Below are 24,000 nucleotides of genomic sequence, written 5' to 3'. Positions count from 1 at the left end.
CACTGCAGCAATTGAAGTATTTTGTGTATATATGATTTCAGAGTATCTCACCCACTCAAAAACAGCATGAGATCATTTCAACCCCTACCCCCATCCTCTAATTTTACCCTAGCACCTTTTAAACCTCACGGGGCATCAGAATCAGATGGAAGACCTACTAAAACATAGTCACCGGGTCCTACCCTCAGTGTTTCTCAGCAGGTTTAGGGTAGATCCAGTGATTTGTGTCTTAGTTACTGTTCTATTGCTGAGAAGAGGCACTGTGACCAAAGCAACTCTTACAGTTTTAGAGGGTTAGTACATGGCCATCATCATGGCCGGAAGCAGGCAGACATGGTGCTGGAGCAATAGCTAGAGTTTTACATTCTGATCCAGGGACAGCAGACAGAGAAAGGGTTAGTAGGTCTGTCCTGGGTTTTTAAAACCACAAAGCCTACTCCCAGTGGCACGTCTCCTCCAACAAAGCTAAACCTATTATTATTATTATTATTATTATTATTATTATTATTATTATTATTATTATTATTTATTAGCAAGGCCACGCCTTCTAATTGTTTTCAAGCAGTTTCACTCCCTGGTGATGAAACACTCACATATATAAGCATATTTGGGGGCATTCTCATTCAAACCACAATTGTTTTTCTACCTGACAAATCTATCATGTTTATGACCCTGCTCTTGGGGCCACACTCTGGAAATCCCTGCTTTAAAACATAATTAAAACAGAATATTTCCATTCTTACAAATAGAGACAGAAATATCACCCTCATCATTGTTACCTTCATCATTATTATCACCAATGCTATCTTTATCCTCTTCCTCCTCCTCCTCCTCATCATCATCATCCCCGCCCTCAAAAACGAGTCTCCCCAGTAAGTCAAATTTTGTGACTTGCATCTGTTTTGTCATACATGCTTCATGACTACACATATGCAGTGCTTAATTTGTAGCTACTGTGTTGGATGCTTTCTTGATGCTATGATGATGAAGTGACCCAGAAAATAGTGAAGAGAAGAAGGCTTTATTTGGGCTCAAGGTGAACAGGCTTCCTTGCTTTGGGACCTGTGGTAAGAGGCAGGAGATCACAGTAGCTGCTTACCTCAGTGTGTTTAGGAAGAAAAGATACAGACCATACAGAAGCAGGAACATGGATACCCTTTGGTAAAACACCTCTGATGAGTTACCAACTTTAGCCAGGTTCTAGCTCCTCATGGTCCACTCAGCCCTGAATTCATCAATAGATTTATCCTCCAGGAAATTAAACTTCTCAAAAGCCCACCAGCCAAGCAATCAGACTTTAACACCTGAGCCTCTGAGCAGATGCTTTTTAGATTGAAATCATAGCATTGTGGATTCAAATGGTACCAAGGGTTCCAATCATGGCCTCGTTTTCACATCACAGCCATTGTTTGGATCCAAGTATTCACTACCCTTTCATTCTGGGTGACAACAGACTTTTCCTACCTTCGTTCTGTGTCTACACCTCCTACATCCAGCCCTGGATTTACATAAAGTCAGTTACCTTTCATTATGTTAGCTCTAATAAGGTATAATCTACCTACAGCAAAATTTACCAAATTCTTCAGTGAATTTTAATAGTTGCCATGTTTAAGTTATATAATATTTGTGGCAGGAAAGATGACTCAGGGAATAAGAGTGCTTGCTGTTCTTATGAAGACCCAAGATACTACATCACATCATCACATTTTGTACGTTATCAGTTTTTGTTGTTTGTTTGTTGAGTCATGCTTTCACTACATAGCCCTGGCTGGTCTGGAACGCTACACAGACACCTGGTCTCTACAGGCTGGTAAATTTTGCTGTAGGTAGATTATACCTCAGTAGAGATCTACCTGTCTGGGCATTAAGTTATACCACACCCAGCTGTGCTGGGATTCTTTACTTGTATAATGCTTAATGGGTCATCCAAGTAATTCCTAATATTTATCCTTTTTATTAGTAATATTAATTGTTTCTTTATTATTTTAATTCTTTCTTATTTCTAAGCCCCAGGTCATTATATGGGCATGCCAAAATTTATCTGCTCATAATTTATGGATGTCAAATTTGTTATTGATTTTCATTAATATGAATAAAGCTACCATAAATATTCAAGAATTTGAGAGCAGTTTTCCAACATGGAGGGTCCATTTTGAGTTTCCACCTTCACATGAGGGTTACAGTTGTTGTGAATCCTTATCAACATAGTGTATTGTCTATATTTTAAGTTTGGCCTTTATGGTTTCTCCATGGTACACTCTAAGCAGCCTTAGTGCTGTGACTCTGGCTTCTGCTCTGATTGCAGAGACTGGGATGGCGGCAGCATCACACACACTCCTGGGTTGGTCCAATTCTCAATTGTTTGCCTGAGGAAACTCACATGGTGAGCTCACAGCAGATCTTCCTGGGCTAGGAGAGTGAAGGACATCCTAATTATAGTTAAAGAGTTAAGCAGAGTATGGGATATTCTGGCATTGGGACGTATGTTGCGTCAAATAAGTTCTGCAGAGAATATCCAATTAAATAATTTTAAAAAAGGAAAAACAGAAAGCACTGTCAGAGACATGGAGCTTGGACCATAAATGTAGGAAGGAAAAAAGAACTCCTTATTGCTGTTTTCTAAAAGCTATTTAGAAATATCAATTGTCTCCAAATAATTTGTGAGCTCTAGCTAGTTCATGAAGGTCTAGCATTGTCTGCAGTGGTGTGAGGTTGTGACTTCCTGGATGTCACATCTTTTCAATGTTATTCAACTCCTACTCCATACATTATTGTGGTCACAATGAAAACATTCCTCCAGCCCCTCATGCTGATTTCCTTCTCCCACAGGTGCTGACAGGTCACCAGATCTAACTCCAGCAAAAGGTCCTGAGTCATCCAAGCCAGCAGGTTAGTGGTTTGGCTTTGTGGCACTTGATCCCTAGGATGCCCTTTTTAGTGTAGTAAGACCTGGGTGCTGCACTTTCTGTGGCTGTGAGGAAACATTCTGACCAAAAGCAACTTAGGGGAGAAGTGATCTTATTCCAGAGTAGAGGTTATGCTTGACCACTGAAGGCTGGCAGGGCAGGAGATCCTGGATCCTGAAGCAGAAATCAAGACAGTTTGCTGCCTTCTCCAAGCTCATGCTTAGGTTGCTTTCTTAGAAAACCCAGGGCCACCTGCTCATGGAATCATTCCTCCCACTGGCTTCTTATGTAACAAATTGTGTGTGTGTGTGTGTGTGTGTGTGTGTGTTTGTGTGTATATATATATATATATATATATATATATATATATATATATATATGTATGTATGTATATGTATATGTGTATATATATATACATATATATATATATATATATATACATATATCTTACATCAAATTGTAAACAACACTCCCCAGATATTCCCACAGGCTAATCCTATCTAGGCCATTTTGATTCAGAGTCATTTTGATTTGCATTCTCCTGATAGTTAAGGTTGGTGAACAGTTCTTTAAGTGCTTCTTGGCCATTAAAGATTCTTCCATTAAAAATTCTCTGTTTAGCTTTGTACCCCATTTTTAATTGGAATATTTGGTTTGTTGATATCTGATTTCTTAAATTCTTTGTATATTTTAGACATCAGCCCTTTGTCATATGTGAAGTTGGTAAAGATCTTTTCCCATTCTATAGGCTTCTGTTTTGTCCGATTGATGGTGTCTTTTGCATTACAAATGCTTTTCAGTTTAATGAGGTCACATGTATTAATATGTCATGTTATGTGAGCTACTGGGGTTCTCAGGAAGTTGTCTCCTACGCCAGTTTCCCACTTTGTCTTCTATCAGGTTTAGTGTATCTGGTTTTATGATAAGATCTTTGATTCACATGACAGATATGGATCTATTTTTCTTCTTCTTCTACATGTCAATACCCAGTTAGACCAGCACTATTTGTTGAAGATGCTTCCTTTTTCCATTGTATAATTTTGGCTTCTTTGTAAAAAAAAAAAAAGTGTCCATAGGTGGATTTATTTCTGGGTTTTCAGTTTGATTCCATTGATCAACCTGTCTGTTTTTAATTCAATATTATGTAGTTTTATTACAATTGCTCTATAGTACAGCTTAAAATCAGGGATCATGATGCTTCCAGAAATTATCTTCTTGTACAGGATTGTTTTAGCTATATAAATAATTGTTAACTATATAATAAATAAACAAATAAATAAAGGATATTGCCTTTATTATGTCTGTAACTATGTGCTTCCCTGATCTCTCTTCTTTCTTGACCCAGAGGTCATTGAGTAGAGAACTGTTCATTTTCCATGAGTTGTGGGCTTTCTGTTGTTTCCGTTGTTTTTGAATTCCAGCTTTCATTCATGGTGGTCTAATAAGATACAGGAGATTGATGTGTAAGCAGCATTCCTCTGTGGTTTCTACTTCAAGTGCCTACCTTGAGTTCCTATCTTGGAATCTCTTGATGATGGACTGACTGAAATAAATCCTTTCCATTCCACCCAAAGAAGATATGGGGGGGGGGTTATTTCAGTTTTCTTATATCTATTGAGACTTGTTTTGTAACAGTATATAGTCAGTGTTGGAGAAGGTTCTGTGAGGTGCTGAGAAGGAGGTATATCCTTTTGTGTTTGGGTGAAATGTTCTGGAATTATCTGGTAGGTCCATTTGAGACATAACATCTATCACATTATTTCTCAGTTCAGTTTTTTGACAGTTGATGACCTATCCACTGGTGAGAGTGGGGTGTTGAAATCTGCTACTACTGATGTGTGGGGTTCAATGTGTGACTTGAGCTTTAGGTTTAACAAATGTTTGATAATCTATTACCATTTTTAAAGTCACAATAAAAAAGTAATCACCTAATTGTTTTGGTTACATGTATACATGCATGTAAAAGAATTAATAAAAACCAAAAAAAAAAAAAACTCATTCACAGATGCTAAAAAGAGTATAGGAAGCCTTGAGGAATCTCCTGTTGAGTATAATCAGATTCTAACATCTCACTCAAGTATTTGAGATCCTTATCAATGAAATGTAACAACACCTGATTCATAGTCTTGAAATTAATAAATGTGACACTTCCTTGGAAGCCTCACAGGTTGAGGCTTCTGAGAGCTGAGACCTAGGTGGCTGCTGTGTCCTTGAACAGACACTGGATTGCTGCTAAAAGGGAAATAGGGAACAACTCATAAAAGAGATCATGGGAACAGAGTGAGCTGCACAGAACCAACCAAAGTGCGTGTTGTATTTGTGGGGGATGGATTTGGATGTTTCACCTAAGAGTGGTCCTCATAGTCACTTAACGCCAGCAGTTTGAACAGCTATGAACCTCTGCCTTTTAACCACTGCCTTCCTCAACCAGCCTCTCTGACCAAGGTTGGAAGAAGTACAAGTCTGTACCTATAAACATTTAGAAGGGAGTTTGAAAACATAACCATTTAGCAAAATAATATCAATAGATTTTCCCAAAGGTTCTATCACCTCTCTGGCCATGATTTCTAACCTTGTTTACAGCCCAAGGCATTAAAATTCTCTGCTGTGGAGCAGGAGCAGTCCTCAGGTTCAATTAGACAGTGCCATGGGCAAATATTGCCTGGCAGGTGGTTTCTGTAATATTCAGGATCCAGCTCTAAGGCCATTGGCATACCTTCTCCCCAGCACAGTCTAGCCCTATGAAAGCTAGCCAGCAGGGAGAATGTTTCCTACTCGGTTCAAAGTTGGTTCCCCTTGGGTCCTGCAATTGAAATAAGTAGTGTCTTTAGCAATGGGGTCTTACCTCTTAGTTATTATGGACAACCAAGAGCAACAGCTATAGGCCATCTTGTTTGGGATGCCTCTGGTGTCTCCTTGATTAGTAACTATAGGAATGTCAACCTATGCCTGGCATGGTTACCAGCCCATGTCTTCTTGGACCTAAATTGTTCACCCATGTAACATGCCTCTGGTTAAACTCCTTCTTTTTTTTTAAAAAAAAGTGTTTTATTTATCTTATAAATTAGTGGAGTGTCCCAAGGATTCGTCACACATTCTTATGTTTCACTGCCATTGGCCTTATCCCCATTTAAACCTTTGGCTCCCGGTATGTCTGTTGTTGCTGTTGGTTTTGGTTTGTTTTGGGTTTTGTTGGTTTTTTTTTTTTTTTTTTTTTTTTTTTTTTTTTTTTTTTTTTTTTTTTTTGGTTTTGTTGCTTGTTGTTTTTCTTTTTGTTTGTTTTGTTTTTTGTTTTTATCACATGTGCTCTACTGTCCCCTTTTGTTACATTTTAAAACTTGGGATGTAAGAGCATAGGTTTGCATATAGTTTCCTCATGCATTTTTTCATTTTTGCTAACACTTCCCCTGCCCTCTTGTTTTTTTATCCCCACCATATGCCTCCACTATTTTCACTCTCTCTTTTCATTCACCTAAATTTTACTGTCCCCCCACCCTAAATGCATCACTCACTCCCACTGGCCTCCTAACTTTCTAGTTTCTGTGTGACTTCCAGAGTAAACATGTAAAACACATGATTTGAATCCCAGCATGTAAGTGAGAATATTCAGCATTTGTCTTTTGGGGTCCTAGGTGATGTCACTAAGTACAGTCTCTCCTTTTCCATGTATTTACTTCCAAAGTTCATGATTTTCTTACAGAAGAGCCATATCCAATTGTGCGGATGCACACATATTTATTATGCATGCACCAATTAGTGCATATCTAGGTTGATTGCATTTCCCACCAAGAACGCAGATGTGCAAGTGTCTCTGTTGCAGGATATATAAAGTTCTGAAAAGAAGGAATACACGTGGCTAGTAACTACTTCAAACCGTGTGCAACATCCTTAGCTATCAGAGGAATGCCAATTAAAAGTACTGCAGGATTTCACCTCGTCCCAGTCAGAAGAGTAGGCCTCCATCAGAAACACAAATGACCACAGTGCTGGTGTGAATGTGGCAAAAAGGAACCTGCATGTACTGTTGGTGGGGTGTGAACTAGTACAGGTACTTTGGAAATCAGTTTGGGAATTTCTCAAAGGAAGGAAGGAAGGAAGAGAAGAAAGAGAAGGAAAAGAAATAGAATTACCATATGACTCAGTCATACTTCTTTTATTTTAAAAAACAAGGTCTAACTCTGTAGCCCAGGCTGGCCTCAAATTCATGGTAAGACCCCAACCTTTCTTAGCTTCTCTAGCACTGAGATTATAAGTGAGCACCCTCATATTTGGATCTCAGCCACTACCCTAAGAAACTTCTCTATTAGCTTACCTCTTTTGTATGACTTACCACTACCCCAGGGAAGTTTCAATATATATATATATATATATATATATATATATATATATATATATATATATATTCCTTCTGACTCCAGAGGGAATCTGATCCTGTGCAGCTCTGCACTGGCTCTTTTGGGATCAATGTGAACCTCAGTTACCAGCCTAACCAGACAGACTCCATTCCAGAATGTGTGACCTTGACCCCAGGTCTTCCTGGTTATGAGTAGAGCAGGTTATCTAAGAGGAAGTGTGGATAAAGGACTGCTTAGGTTATCCACTGCCATGTAAAACTACCCCACAAACACAGATGTATGAAATAACCACCATTTTTAAAAAATTGCCAGAGTTTACAAGTGATCTGGGCAGATCTGCTGTTTTAGGTTGGGCTTGCTGGCTGTGGTTTTGCTTTACTCCCACATGTGCCTCACTGGAAAGTCAACTGAAGATGCCTATCCTAGGGTTGGCCCCCTTACTTTAGCTGTCTCCAGAATGAGTGAGGTGACCAGCTACATGTCCTTCATCATCCAGCATGCTAGCCTGAGCTAACCCACATGATGTTCCAGGGTGCTCAGGGAGTAAAGCTACGTGTGCCTGCTCTCACTGCCGAGATGAACCAAAGGCCCAGAGCGTAATGCCAGTGTGGGATGGGGGGGTGAAGAAGCCCAGCCTTTCACTGGGAGCATCTCAGTGTCACACTGTAGAGAGAATGATGGCTATTTCTGCAAATAACTCCTCACAGTGAAGCTGTCTTGAAACAGGATGTAGAGAAGGAAAATACCGTGGGCTCTATGGTGCAGACGCAGTGGGGTAATTCCACAGGCTGCTTTGGGCAGCTCAAGAAAAAATAAGAACAAAGTCTGTGTTGTAGACAATAGCCATCAGTGGACAGAGAAGGTGGCTTTTATCTCCCTGTTTCCTTTTTCTTTCCCAGAAGGCTGGGCCCCTGTGCGTCTGGCTGGCAACCACGGGAGCTGTGCAGGCCGTGTAGAGCTCCTCTACCAGGGAGTCTGGGGGACTGTGTGTGACGACCTCTGGGACCTTCCAGAAGCAAACATCATCTGCCGGCAGCTGGGGTGTGGCTGGGCTGTTTCAGCCCTGAGCGAAGCTTACTTTGGGCAAGGTTCTGGGAAGATTCTCCTTGACAATGTGCATTGCAAGGGGCATGAGGAGCACCTGGAGGAGTGCTCCCACCTTGGTTGGTCCTCCCACAACTGTGACCACAGTGAAGATGCCAGTGTCATCTGTTCAGGTGAGGCCCACTGCCTTTTAGGGCCTAGTTTCGGCCCTTCCAGGAGAACACCCTTCATGCCTGTATCAGTCACTCTTCTTTCCACAGTAGCAAAATACTAACAAAAGCAGATGGAAGAAAGGGTGTGCTTTGGCTCACACTTTGAGGACACACTCCACCATGGTGGTGCAAGTGTAAGTGAGCTTGTCTCACTGCCCCTGCAGTCATTGATGAAACCGAGGTGGTGCTTGCTTTCCACATCCCTCTTCTATTCAGCCTCGGATCCTACTCATCAAATTATAGTCTTTCATCCTTGCTAAACCCCTGTGGAGCCACCCTTGTAGACAGGTCCAAAGGTGTTTCCAAATCCAGTTAAGCTGACAGTAAAGATAAATTAATTATCACATTATATGTCAAAATAACTGTTGAACATGTGCCAACATGCCAATCTGTCAAAGCACTGGCATGCCAGTCCCTCACAGAGGTCACACACCAGTCCCTCACAGAGGTCACATACCAGTCCCTCACAGAGGTCACACACCAGTCTCTCCCAGAGGTCACATAACAGTCCCTCACAGGACTAGCATGACTGTCTCTCAGCACCAGCATGTCAATCTTTCACAGAGCTGGCACACCAGTCCCTCACAGAAGATGTTTTCTTTTCTCATTTTTTAGATGCGGAATACGGAATGGCCACACTATCAGGTAGGGAAGACAATGCTCATGTGTTTTCTCATTGGAAGCTTGGGGAAAAGGTTCTACTGAAAACTGGATTCGATGTATGAAGGCAGTGAAGTAGCAGAAAGACAAGGCATAATCACCAAGTTGTCCAAGAAGAGAATAGACGGTGCCTTCAGAGTCAGCTGGCCTAACCCCTGTCCCTTCTCCTCTATGGTGTATCCTACACATAGGATAACTGGTGTCTCAGACTTTGGGAGAACACTTTGTTCAGTCTGGTTTGAGGTTTGCATAGACACAGCAGCCTATGGGTGGATAGGACATGGTTGAAATATGAAATATGACCAAGACACAGCAGCCTGTGGGAGGGTAGGACATGAAACATGGCCAAGATACTTCCTTGCCAGCAAGGAAAGGCGAGTGAGACAATTACTATCTCACTGGGGTAATTCTCTTTCTGTTCTCTCTGCATCTTGTTCCTGGTACAGCCCTGGCTCACAAAACTTTCATTGCTAATGGTATTCCTTTTTCTTCCCTGGAGTTCCTGTGCTCAGGATCTCCCTCTCTCTCTTGGTCCCTTGATAGCATGCTCTGAGAGAGAGAGAGAGAGAGAGAGAGAGAGAGAGAGAGAGAGAGAGAGAGAGAGAGAGAGAGAGAGAGAGAAAGAGAGAGAGAGAGCTGGTATTCTAAGGTCTGGAAAGGTTTTGTTTATATCTCCCACTAGCTGTCAACCCTGCAAGGTGGGAATACATTAATTTAGATGGATAATCTGTAATGGATGATACTGATCCAAGAGTTGCTAGAGGGGAGATGTTGGGAGCCTGACGGAGCCCTCCGCATCTTCAAGTCCTAACTCAGCATCTCTTAGTAACACTGGGTCAAAGGAAAGCTGAATGTGTGTGTCTGTGTGTGTGCACATGTGTGCAAATGCATATATGTGTGTGTATATCAGAGGATAACCTCAAGATCTATCTTATGTTTTAAGATAAAGTCTCTTATTAGCCTGGAGCCTGGTGGTTTGTCTAGGCTGGCCACTGAGCTAGGCAAATACTCTACCACTGAGCTATGTCCCCGGTTTTTAGTGCCTTGTTTTGTTTTGTTTTAATCTTAATTTTAAAATTATCTAGGTTTCCTGGGGGACAAGAGAGCAATACAGTAAAATCTGAGCAGGGTTTGTGTAAGCACTTTTTGACTATTGTACCACAAAGACCTTTGTTTGAGGCTCAGATCTCGCCTCTAGAGACTGATTGAGGAGGCCTGAGAGGGGCTGAGGTGGTGTGCTTGCCGTGTGCTCCTCGTGATTCTTGTGTGTACACGAGCAGCTGTGCAGACCTATGGCACCCGTCGTCCACACGTTCTTTTTGTGTCTGGCAGATCGTCCACTGGCTGTTATGGAAGGAGCAATGGATGCAGGTGAGCTCAGTGTTTGGATACCCTCTTCTGTAGCGCTCAAGCCTTGGGGGGATTCTTCAAGGAAACTGCAGCAGAATACCACTGCCATCTCCAGGTCACCCCACTAGATTTGCTCTACATGAAGGATCCCCCCCAAAAGGCCAGTGTACCTAGGGATGTGATTTCATGTCCAATCAGTCAAAGAAGGAGTTCCAAGTGAGGACATGGTGCCACTTTGGTATTCTCAAAGGCAGAGCACTATGAGTGATGGTTAGGCGTGGCCTTTCATGTCACGATACTGCCGGTCAGCACCCAGAGCCATTGCTTCAGAAGGGGTCCACTATGGACAGTGTGCTTGCCTTCTCTGCTTTTGTCCCCTCCCCACACCCCCTTCTTCATACTCTCTTCTTCCTATGCTCCTTTTCTAGCTCTAACTATGTTTCCGGATTCTAGAGCCTCCAGTTGGCATAACACAGGCTTAGCACTATTTGATGATAAAGAACGAAATGATGATGATGATGATGTCAGAACCAGTCCCCACATAGCCAGATAATCTGACTAGATACAAGTTCTTTACACTGCCATTAAACTGAATATTGGAGTGGACATACAGACAACCAGGTTAAAAAACAAAAACCAGACAGGCAGATTAGTGGACTGATGGATGTAACATGTGGTATCATTAATACAGAAGTATATGACCCAAGCTGACTTCTTTCTACCTAATAGCAGATGTTTAATAGCATTCTTTTAAGAAATGATAGTTTGGGTGGGTCAGCCATTGTCATCATCACATACATATACATACATACATACATACATACATACATACATACATACATACATAGACATCCCACACGGTTGACTCTTAACTGGAAACACCAAAGCAGTGTTCTCCTCACTAGCTGTGTGACATTTTGAGATATTCATGGGCAGGATGTGATTGACAATGAGTAAGAGAATCCATAACTAAGGAATAATGAGAAAGGTCTTACCGAGATTCATCTTCCCAGCATGGGACTAGAAGTCTCCTTCAGGATGAGAGCTGATTCAAACTTCAGGCACAGGTGTGCTAATAGCTTATGTTTGGAAGGTACTTTAAACTATTTTATAACTTCAATACATCCCAAGGCACATCCACAAAGTAATGACCAGTAAAGCCTCTTTTTTAAAAAAATGAAAAAGAAAAAAAAGGTGTAAATTATAAAATTAGGAAACTTAACAATACAAACCATAGATTTAAAGCGCCTTTCCTTAGATTTTATGCAATGAATATATCATAGTTTTACCATATCCTCTCTCCTCCACCCTTCTAACTGCTCCTATGCCCAATACACATCTCAAATTTCAGCAATGCCCCTGTCTGTTTGTATATATATATCCATCCTCCATATACCTATCTATCTGAGTCCAGTTATGTTTCCCATGTGTACAAGAGTTTAGGACTGGTCACTGGAGGAAGGACAACTTAGCAGGAGCCTCATTTCTAAATAGAATTGACTGTCCCCAGGAGCCATTGACCCCTGAAGCTCTTCAGCTAGGGGTGGGGACTCTGCTGTGAACTTTTCTTCTATCCACGTGGCATGCTGACTGGTGCACCTGTGTATTTATTGTCATAATCTCTTTCTTCTAGAAAAATCTCACTGTGGTGGAGTTATTACCAAAGCGCCTGGAAAACTTAAGAATCCCCCAATGAATGAAATGCATGACAACATAACCTGTGTGTGGGAAATCAGGGCAGAGGCCTCTGATCGCATACGGCTGGCGTTCCCGTCTCTTGAGTAAGTGATGCGCACTGTATAAGCATACGGTGCAGTTCAGCGTTTTAATTGTTCATCCCTACACTGACTCTCATATGCAAACGAATCCCTCGTGCATTTTAAACTTTTCATTTTGAAGTAACTGTGAACACAGAAGGAAACTGACAAATGACACACAGCCCTGTATGCCTCTCCCCAGCATTCTTACCCCTATAAAATAAAGCAGGACTCACAAAATACCTTCTTGCCTTGTGATGAGGAGACTAAGAGGTATATGTGATGTTTGCTTCCCCAGCCTCGACTGTACCAATGAGTATTTTGAAATCCTGGATGGCCCTCCATCCTCCAAGAAGTCCCTGGGGAAAACCTGCCGTGGGTTACACATCACCTTCTTATCTCGATCCAACTCAATGACCCTAGTGTACTTCCGAGGCGAGAACAACATTGGGAAAAACTTCATGGCTTATTATTATTTTGAAGCCCAAGGTAAGAAGATGGCATGAAGCCACAGCTCCATGTGATGTGCCATCATTTGTTCTGTGACCTTGGACATGACACTTGACTGATGGGGAATCTGTCATGAGGATTCATACAACAGAAGCTGGGCCATTAGGGAGTCATTTCCAATAATTCTCTGACTCTAGTCTCAGATGGGTGTTTTAAATGGTACAGGGAAAAGAACATGTTCCCTCTAGGACCTCTCTCAGGCTTGTGCACACTGATAAAGAGGTCAAGATTAATGCACAAGACAAAATTAAAAGGTAAATACTAAGTTAAAGCAAACCAGTAAAATAGTGTGTGTGCTAAAATGTGCTTCACAGACACACATGTGCACATCAAAGAGAAACAATAGAAAAGACAGGATCACTGTAGGCTGCATACACCAGGGGAGATCCATTTCGAATTTGCCTGTGACATTAGATAGGCTATTCATAGAGAAACCACAAGAGAACTCATAAGTAAGATCAGTGTTGGAAATGAGATGCAGTGCATGCTGGGAAGGCAGGAGCTAAGCTGAGGGTCTCTGTTAAAGCACGGTGTACATAAGTTAGTATGATCAAATAAAACAACTATGAGCCAAATACAATAGCATCTGATGTTTACTGTTCATCCATCTGCTAGCATGGATAAGCTTCTTGCATGTGTTATCTTTACACAAACCCATGGATCATTCCTTTTCACAGAGGGGAATTGGAGGCCCCAGAGGTTCAGTAATTACCTGGGGCTCTACACTATTCTCTACCCTAAGTACCAGTCAGGCCTCATATCTGTCTTGTCTAAGATGGTGTTAAGAACACTCCCCAGGGCCTTTAGTAAGTGATGGACTAACCCACCGAACAAGGCAGAGGAGATGCTTTGTACCAAACAATGGGTCAGATGTGTCTCCGTAATTGGGAATCATATGTCTGTTGATTGTAACTTTCTTGTTTTTCAGAGATGACAACGAAGACCCCATATCTGATCAGTGAGTGTACTCATATCATTCTCAATTTTTTGTTCATGTTTCTTCCTCTGCCCTCAGTCCTGATGATTTTTCAAAGATGGGGTCTTACTAAGTATCCCTGGCTGTCCTGAAACTCACTGTATAGACCAGGATGGCCTCAAATTCAGAGAATCTACCTGCCTCTGCTTCCTGAGTACACTACCATGCTCAGTTTTAATGGTGATTTTACTGTCAACCTTTACTCCCATTATCCTGTTTCCTAATTCTTAGTTCAAGTCTCAGATGACAGAGAGGTTTTGTCTGCAGGGTTTCTGCATGAACCTAATGTCCAGTTACACTGGAACCCAGTTACATTTATTCAAACACCAGGTCACTTTGTGTTGATAGCTTTCTATTTAATTTCAAATTCCTTGTTTTTAACCAAGGTAAAACATACTTAATTAGATATTACACATCAAAAGTCAAAACTTAATACAGCAGAAGCATACTAATTACTTGTTTTTAAAAAATAATTACAAAAAAACCTGACAAAAGCAACTTAAGGGAGGAAGGTTCATTTTGGCTCACAGTTTGAAGTGCAGTCTGCCATGGCTGGGAAGGCACACAGTGGATCTAGTTGCGGGAGGTGGAGCTCACATGGCCTCTACAATCAGGAAGCAGAGAGAGGTTAATGCAGGTGCTCTGCTCATTTTCTGCATTTTATTCAGCCTGGGATCATAACTTATGAAAGGGTCATGCCTACATGTAGGGTGTGTCTTCTCACTTCAGTTAAAGCTCTATGGCAATGACCTTACAGATGCTCTCAGAGGTTTGCCTCCTAGAAATAATGAAGATCAGGGCAGAAATTGATAAAATAGAAGCAAAAAAATAATACAAATAATTAACAGATCTAAGAGCTTGTTCTTCAAGAAGAGAAAAATACGTGTAGGAGGAAATCCAGGGACAAAGAGTGAAGCAGAGACTGAGGGAAAAGTCATCCAGAGACTGCCCCACCTGGAGATCCCATCCCATATGCCAAACCCAGTCACTATGGCTGATGCCAAGAAGAGCTTGCTGACAGGAGCCTGGTATAAATGTCTTCTGAGAGGATCTGCCAGAGCCTTACTGGTACAGATTAAGATGCTTGCAGCTAAACCATCAGACTGAATATGGGGACCCCAATGGGGGTGTTAGAGAAAGGACTGAAGGAACTGAAGGGGTTTGCAACCCCTTAAGAAAAACAACAATATCAACCAACCAGATACCCCTCCCCCGAGTTCCTAGGGACTAAAACACCAACCAAAAGAGTACACATGGCTGGGGGGTGGGGGGGGCATGACTCCAGCCGCATATGTAGCAGAAGATGGCATTGTCTGGCATCAGTAGGAGGAGAAGCCCTTGATCCTATGAAGAATCATTTTCCAGTGTAGGGAAATGGCATCATGTTGAGGTGGGAGTGGGTGGGTGGGAAGGGGAGCATCCTCATAGAAGTAGGGGGAGGGGGAATGTGAGAGTAAGGGAACCTGGAAAGGAGATAACATTTGAATTGTAAGTATATAAACTATCCAATAAAAATATATTTAAAAAGAAGAAAGCGAAACACATACAAAAACTCAATGGACTCTCCACTTAACTAACTAAAAGAAAGCAGATTATCCAAATTAGTAGAATTAGAAATGAATATGGAACCATTATGACACAGAACAATGAAATTCAGAATAATATAGGGAAATATTTTTTTAAAAAGCTATTAAGATAAAATACTTATATTTTAAAAAACTCCATTAAGATAAAATTATAAAAGAAATGAACAGACAGTTCTCTGTGGTATATGTGCCAGGGCCTCAGACTAGTCCATGTGTGCTGCCTGGTTAGTGGCTCAGTCTCTGGGAGCTTCCAGTGGTCCAGGTAGTTGAGACTCCTGTCTTCCTATGGAGTCACCCTACCCTTCAGCTTCTTCAATCTTTCCCTAATTCAACCATAGGGGTCCCTGACTTCAGTCCAATGGTTGGGTGTAAGTATCTGTGTCTGTCTCAGTCAGCTGCTGGTAGGGCTTCTCAGAGGACAGCCATGCCAGGTTCCCCCATCTGTAAGCATCAGTAATCGTGTCAGGTCTTGGTGTTCCACCCCCCATGACTTAGTTCCCAAGTTGGGCTAGTCACTGGGGACTACCTTACCTTCAGAGGACTGCCTGGTCTGGTCTCAGTGGGAGAAGATGCCCCTAATCCTCCAGATATTTGAAACCCCAGGGAAGGGGATGACAAGTTGTCAGGGGAGAAAGGGAGGCACCCTCTCAGAGACAAGGGGGAGGAGGAATGGGATAAGGAACTGTGGGAGGGGGACCAGGAGGGAGCAAAGACTAGAATGTAAATAAATAAAATAATTTTTTAAAAGAGATATGAACAAATTTCTAGATTTTTCTAAAGCACCAAAGTTAAACCAACAAAAGAAAGACCCATTGGAAATAAACAAGTTGAAATAGTAATGATCATAGCCTCAAAATGCCCAGATAAATTCACAGAATTTCACCAAGTTTTTAGATAGATCTACAACCAATTCTTTGAAAAATATTAGAAAACTAGAAGCAGAAGAATTACTTTAGATCTCCTTCTATGACCCCAATATTACTTGGGAAAAAGAAACAGGTTAAAAAAAGAAGAAGAAGGAAAAAAAAAAAAAAAACTATAGGCCAGTGTTCCCAGTGAACATGAATACTAGCAAACGGAATAGAGACACATATCTGAAAGATCACCCACCATGATAATACTGGTTTTGTCCTAGAGATGCAGGAATTGTTCATATTTAAGTCATTCATAAATGTAACAAACAGGGGGCTGGAGAGATGGCTCAGTGGTTAAGAGCAATGACTGCTCTTCCAGAGGTCCTGAGTTCAAATCCCAGCAACCACATGGTGGCTCACAACCATCTGTAATGAGATCTGCTGCTCTCTTCTGGCCTGCAGGCATACATGCACATAAAATGCTGTATACATAAACAAACAAACAAACAAATCTAAAAAAATAAATGTAACAAACCATTTAAATGGAATTATAGACAAAAAGCACATGATCCCTTCAATAGATGCAGAAAAGACACTTGGAAAAATTTAGGATACCTCATTATAAAAGTTTCAGGAGCAGTAAGACTAAAGGGAACATACATCAATATAAGGAAAGCTATTCATGACATCCCCATAGCCAGCATCATCCTAAATGGAGAAAACCTTAAAGCAATTTCCTAAACATCAGGACTGAGGCTAGGATGTGCTGGGGGTCAGCCCTGGTGGGGCTTTCTTTCTGTTCTCAGTTCCCCACGAGGCAGCAGAAGGGAAAAAGCACCTGTGGAGGAGGTTAAGACTTTGTCTTATGAGATATGGGGGTAAGACCTTGCCTTTAGAGTATTTGGGTTGCTGTATGATAACAAAAGTTTACTTATCTAAGTCTAAGCTACTTTGCTACTGTAGTTGACCTGCCTTCTGAGTCCCTCTGAGGTTGGCACTTAGCACCTCTTCCTAAAACAGCAAGGCATTGAGCAAAAGAGCCTTTGTTCTCACTCCACAGGAATTCCTTGGTTCTAACTTTCAGCCTGCTAGTTGAAATCACACACACAAAAAGAGGGCTCTCTGAAAAGTGAATTTAGCATATATTTCTAAGTTGTAAAAAACGTTCCTATGAAAACTCTCTAAGAAAAAGGGGAAAGGTGGAAAAATCCGAAGTGAGACAAGGGAAATTCATGAGCCTCTCTCTGTTCTCAGCACTTACACGTCTTTCACCCCAAGTTTACACATTAATTTAAACCATAAATTTAATAAGAAGTTTACAGCAGAGAATGCTGTAAACATGAACATCTATTACTCGTAATTATCTGGCTAAACATTTTGTCTGAGGCCAGCTTGGTCAGACAACAGGTTCCCGAGAGCAGAAGAGAGGATTGAAAGAGACAGTCAAAATTATAACATGACTTCGGCAAGTTCTAAGGCTGAAGCGAAGCCTTGTTAATTCAGTACTCTTTAAAACCACTTTAATTACATGCAAAAAGATAACATCAGTTCTGAGTCAGGGGACAAGCAAGTTAATAATCAAAAATTCTGTAAACTCTTTCTAGGGGCTAGATGGGGAGACCAGAGACAAGAGGGGGTCCCAAGAGACAAAGGAACTGCCACACCTACATCCACTGAACCTGCCCTAAGCTACAAATGTAAATGTTCTTAATCTGGGCCAGTTTCCTGAGTTTAGGGCCAGAGTCAGATTTCTGCCTTGACTAACTTCTAATTGTCCTTGCGATGGTAAAGATTCCTGCCACCAACTATCCAATGATGCCAAAAAGTTCTCCACAACATTTATCACCTGTCACAGCTCCACTGGGTTCAAGGACAGTTAAAAACCATAACTAAGTTATTAGTGACGTTTTGTATAGATAAACCCAGTCAGTATTTTATCTTCTGTCATAGCACCTATAATAAATTGTAGTCCCCCTTTTATGACCTTGTTTAATGGTTTTACAACCTCTTGTAATGTGCCCTGCATAGTTACTTTCTAGAAGCAGTTAACATGGGAGACTGGCAGAGTTCTCATTGCAGGTCTGACTATCAGAAGAGGCCTAACCGCAGTCCCATTATAAAAGAGCTTGATAGGTACTGATATAATTTTAGGAATTCTTAGAGGATCATCATTAAAAATTATATCATCTTACTGTTTATACAGCACCACTAAGAGACAGTAGATCTGCAGAGGTCTGCTCAAAAGTGTAGGCTAATAACCTAGTGATTGTCATATATCTAATAATAACAGGAAAAGGAGATTAATAGCAGGAATCTTTCTTAAAATGATTTTCTCCTAGACCTTGCCTATAGGAGCAAATCTATCATGGATTATTTATTAATCCGAAGTAGACCATCTCAGGAAGATCACCTGCTAGTATCATATAATGGCTCCTGGCAGAGATGTCCACTATTCCCCCACTTCTTGAAGCATCAGCTAGAGAAATAAGACAAGAGAGGGGGATTCCAAGGATAGACATTGGGAAGGAACAAGTCAAATTATCCCTAGTTGCAGATGAGTTAACATCAAACACAAGGTTTAAAAAGTGCCAACAGGAAACTTCTAGAAATGATCGAGACTTTCAAGACTTTTAGTGAAGTTACACATCACTAAAAAATCAACTATGAAAATAGGTTTTTAAAAAGATTTTTGTTTTATATGCATTGGTGTTTTGCCTGCATGTATGTCTGTGTGAGGATGTCAAATCACTTGGATTACAGACTGTTGTCAGCTACTATTTGGCTGCTGGGAATTGAAATTGAGTTCTCTGGAAAAACAGCCACTGCTTCTAACCACTGAGCGATCTCTCCAGCCTTGGATATATATATATATCCAAGAAGCTTCACAAGAAGCAAGTCAAAAAATGGGGGAGGGTTCTTCCCAGTAAAACAGTGTTTGAGTGTTTACATCTTAGCACAAATTAAGTTATATTTTGAAGGGGAGGCAGAGGGTCTGCCATTTCTGTTGGTTTCCATACTTCTGGGCAACATGAAACCCATGTAAAGAGAGGGTTTGGTTTAGGACATTGTTTTTTATGTAAGTGAGAAGGTAAGAGAATCAGGGGGATCTGGGTGTTCAATGGGGACTGATTTAAGGATGATGCCCTTGACTTCCTAAGTCTACCCTCGTCTTGTCTCCACAGCTATCCCCACAGCAACTTCCAAGACGGTAACAGAAAGACCACGTAAGTCCCAGAAGGCACCCATTTGAGAACCAAGTGTCTCTTCCTTTTAGCACCATGTCTGTACTTGCTGTGCCTGCTTCATGTGTGGAATACTAGAACTACATACAGCCTATTGGCTTGCAAATATACCAACTGACTCTACCTTAGGACTTAGGACCACTGCAAACCCCTACAGTCTTCCAGCTCTCACATCCTGAATAAACAGGTAGTTATTGCTATTATTTTTGCTTGGTTTTGCTTTTGTTTCTTTCAGAATTCTCAAAGCCTGCACAAGCTACAAATACTCCCAGTAGGAACGTCTCACCTCTTCCCATGCCTGGTTCAGGTATAGTCAACCTCTTCATCCCTATCACTAATTGATTTTTTTCAAGATGGGCAGAGCTTTAGAGCAATGAACTAGACCAGCAGCAGAAGAATAAGACACTTCTGAAGCAGGGAATGCAGAAGGCCTTAAATAGATAGACATGCTGTTTGCCACAAGTAGAGTTCAGGGGAATCATTTTGATTTTTCTACATTCAGTTCCTTCACAGATAAGGTTGGCATGCCAACACCCTGCTAAATAACACTGAGCAACCATAAAAGTGACACTTGGAAAACTTTTTTCAAAAGATAACAAAGCTTTGTACAAGTTTCATTTTTTCCCTACATTCAGCTCAAACAGATTCATGCACTTTTCTCACATAACAGATAATAATTAGTGGATTTCGTATGCCCTAAATGCAATTGACAACCCCTGTGACTTATCACATTCTAACTGGGGTTGACTAGTTGGCTGACTCTAGTAGGTTTTCTTTATCTAATAGAATTTATGAGAGGGCAGCTCAAACATCTCATGGAAAGGGATCATGCTCCCAGATGGCAGCAGTCACCAGGTCTCTGTCTGCAGGGGACTGGCCAGAGCTGCAGCTGGTGGGTGGCTCCAGTCGCTGCTCAGGGCGTGTGGAGATCCTCTACCAGGGAGTCTGGGGCACCGTGTGTGATGACCTGTGGGACCTGAACGAAGCTGAGGTCGTATGCAGACAGCTGGGGTGTGGTCAGGCTGTGTCTGCCCTCGGCAAGGCCTACTTTGGCCCTGGTTCAGGAGATATCTTTCTAGATAACCTTCAATGTGCTGGGGTGGAGCACTTCTTGGGCCAGTGTGCCCATTCTGGCTGGTCAGATCACAACTGTGGCCACCATGAAGATGCTGGTGTCATCTGCTCAGGTACTCTATCTAAGTTTCTCATTTGGTAGTCATCATTAGCAATGCTTGCTTTGCTGAAGTATGCGAAGAATGTGTCTGAATACTGAGACAGTGGCCTGCTGCTGGGAGGCCAGGGCTCATGGGGCTGGCTCTCAGGGCTTCAGTGAACCTCCAGACTGAACCTGTACAGCATTGACGTCTCCAGAGCCCCATTCTCTTCACTTAGGAAACTAGAAGGTTGACCGCTCTTCTACTGCAAAGATGCTTGTGATGAAGCAGTGGCTTACAACCCAACAGAAATGTGTACATCTCCTTATTCTCCTTACTCATAACATGGAGGAAATTTTGGGAGATGCCTAATTTTAACTACCTGTGTCATCTTTTTTAAATACCCCGATTTATGCATGAGTAGTTATGAGTAAATAGGTTCCCACTCCACTGTCTACTGCTAACCCTGTCTGACAATGTGATTCCTTAAACAAACAGCTACAATCCCAGATGTGACTACAAAGAATCAGTCACTGTCAATAGAATGAATGGGCTCGAAGTCCACAGATCTGCCCACACAGCATAATACATGTTACTAATGTATCTATTTCTCCAGTAAATAGGCTCTGGCTCCTGGGAGCCAAAACTATTCAAGCCACAACCTCTATCTCTGTAATAAAACTAACACCCCAGGGAGAAGCTTATTTTAGGCCTGTTGACAAATTTGGTTTTTCTGGTATCATGTTCTTTAAAGGGATTGAGAAGAGATTAGTCAATAGGAATGAGAGTATAATTAAACTTTATCTTCTGTTATTAAAGTCTGGAGTTTCTCCAAATATCGATCTATTTGTTTTTCTTACAGACGCTGAAAAGCCTCTGTCTGATGTTCCAGGTCAGTGGTGTCTTTTATAGGTGGGAGTTAAATATCAGCTGCCTTTGACTTTATCTTTAGGCTGTTTGATCTTTCACCTGAGTTCAATCCTTCTTCAGACTGCAAAAACTGTAACAGAATGCTGCAAGAAAGTCTAGCTGGGATTCTTTTAGCTTTTTCACATGCGATGTGTTGTGTGTCTATGCATGTGTGTTCATATGTGTATCCATCATTGATAAAGTATTCACATGCTACCTAAAAAAATAGGCTACGTATTTGGTCATTTTCATCACTGGCATGACACCAAGAGAAAGTGACATGGCTCCTTAGGGCTTCTTGCCGGTACTCTTCTCTCTGGTCCAAAGACAGTTTGTTTTGACTCTTCTACTCACTAGCTCCTTTTCGCATTTCTAAAGGGTGTCTGCCAGGATCCCCTCTCTGCCATTATCATCTAACAGCCGGTCTTTGCTTTTGTTGTATTTATCACAGTATGAAACAGTACATTGTACAGAGTTTATATTTCACAAGTGAATAGACTCGGGTCCCTTAAGGGTCTATGGCTATACAATCTGTGGCTAACATGGGAAACAAAAAGTCTGCTGAAACAAAATTTGCTGCAACCCCCACAAACTGCAACTCAGAAATTCATGGTAAACATGAGGATGAATGAATGCCCAAAGCCCTACCCCGGCGAGCCTAGTACTGCAGGAGAAGGTACTGGGATGTGGGGACTCATACAGCAATCTCTCCCTCTCTCTCTCTGCAGGAGATTGGCCAGAACTTCGTCTAGTAGGTGGCTCCAGTAGGTGCTCAGGACGAGTGGAAATCCTCCACCAGGGAATCTGGGGCACCATATGTGATGACCTGTGGGGTTCAAATGAAGCTGAGGTCGTATGCCGCCAGCTGGGGTGTGGTCAGGCTGTTTCTAGTCTTGGTGAGGCTTATTTTGGCCCAGGCTCAGGAGACATCTTCCTAGACAATCTTCAGTGTTCTGGAATGGAGCATTACCTTGGTCAGTGTCCACATTCAGGATGGTCTGAACACAACTGTGGCCACCATGAGGATGCTGGTGTCATCTGCTCAGGTATTCATCCTCATCCTACGCAACTAAAAAAAAAAAATGGAACTATCTTTAATGGGTGAAATTTTCTATCCACACGTTTGAATCTTTAAACAACCCTTCAGGACCGAGTTCTGGGTGCAGGCACCTACTCTGCCATGAGTAGCTCTTAGTGGTTATGGGAAGTCTAGGATCTCTATGGACACCACTCTGGGACATTACAGTAAAGGTTCCAGGGTCGTTCTCTTAAGAAACTACCACTGAGTAGTTTGGGAAGGAACTCAGGAGACTGCATTTTAAGAATCCCCCAGAAATTCTGCATAGGGGTACCACGAGTCACCTAGCTCTGCCCACCATGAGACACAGCCTGCCTACTGGCTGGGCTGAGGTTTCTAAGTCAAGAACTCACCTTAGATGAGGGTGCGCAGTTGATCCAGAAAGGTGGTGAGTCTGTCCCTCTTGTTCATCATGAGTCTGTCCCTCCTGTTCACCATCCTCCTCTTGTCACCTCTACTTCCATCCTTTGAGTTCACTAAAGAGAATGACCTGCTGGTTTTCTTTCTGTATACAGATTCAGATGCCCCTCCTCCACCTATGCCACCAGGTATGTCCACTGCTCTCCTAGTTAAGGAAACGTCCCACTCAGGAAGAACTATAAAAACAGTACGAAATACCCTTTTAAAAAATGCTAAGAGCCAGGCATTCTGAGCTTTCCATACTCTTCTCAAATGATAATGGAGTTATATGCCAAAAGCCCAATGTACAACTACCATAAGTCAAGGAATATGTTCCACATAGCTAGCTTTCTGAATGTCCTGGCTCAGCCACAGCACTCTACAAGCACCTGCCCTGCATTCTCAATATCTTCGATGTCCCAGGAGCTCACTGCTGAGGCCCAGTATCTCAAGGGAGGATCAGACCATATATGTGACTGGAGGAAAACATCCAAATTCAAAATTTGAAGGAAAGTTTCTGCTTGGCGAAAAGCCATATATCAAGTCGTCATAAATCAGGGACCTCCTCCAGCTCTTAATTCCCTCTAGAAAGATATTTTGAGTATTTATATCTTCCAGATAAATAGACACATTTAGCAAATTAGTAAGGCACTTTTTAGCTATCCAAGGGATATGGGCCGAACTGTCAGTAGATTTGACCTCTAGTAACTTGCCATACACACATTGTCCCAGAACACCCAGATCAGACAATGCTATAGTAAAGATGGGGGGACAGTTTTCTCAGGTTATTGCTCATCACCAAGAAAGTTTCTTAAAAGGCACACATGCTATGTTTTCAGAAGGAAGATTGAAGCAAGGTTAAGCAATTTTGATCATTATGCAAATTAATGGGAGAACCAAGTTTTAAAACTGAATATATATATATATATATATATATATATATATATGATAACATATAATCTTACATAATCACTATATATTCAGGTATTAGGAAAATCAGACTAATAC

At 41.6% G+C, this 24,000-nt stretch overlaps 1 protein-coding gene across 1 annotated transcript in view; it reads left to right on the top strand.

Moving 5' to 3' along the window:
• The window catches only part of LOC308417647 (putative DMBT1-like protein), a gene marked incomplete at both ends in the record, with an annotated part of 59,150 nt that overhangs the window by 26,200 nt on the left and 8,950 nt on the right, over nt 1-24,000 (top strand). The window contains 11 exons of the mRNA XM_080912993.1: nt 2,830-2,889; nt 8,161-8,478; nt 9,133-9,162; nt 10,510-10,548; nt 12,161-12,308; nt 12,583-12,773; nt 13,723-13,752; nt 19,393-19,434; nt 20,322-20,639; nt 22,244-22,561; nt 23,109-23,141. Of these exons, the coding sequence (XP_080769119.1) occupies nt 2,830-2,889; nt 8,161-8,478; nt 9,133-9,162; nt 10,510-10,548; nt 12,161-12,308; nt 12,583-12,773; nt 13,723-13,752; nt 19,393-19,434; nt 20,322-20,639; nt 22,244-22,561; nt 23,109-23,141 (1,527 nt within the window). The remainder of the gene's footprint in view (nt 1-2,829; nt 2,890-8,160; nt 8,479-9,132; nt 9,163-10,509; nt 10,549-12,160; nt 12,309-12,582; nt 12,774-13,722; nt 13,753-19,392; nt 19,435-20,321; nt 20,640-22,243; nt 22,562-23,108; nt 23,142-24,000) is intronic.

This window comes from Micromys minutus (assembly GCF_963924665.1).
Source record: "Micromys minutus genome assembly, chromosome: 2".
NCBI lineage: Eukaryota > Metazoa > Chordata > Mammalia > Rodentia > Muridae > Micromys > Micromys minutus.
The sequence above is the reverse complement of the archived record's forward strand: the minus strand, read 5'-3'. Positions and strand labels throughout refer to the sequence as shown.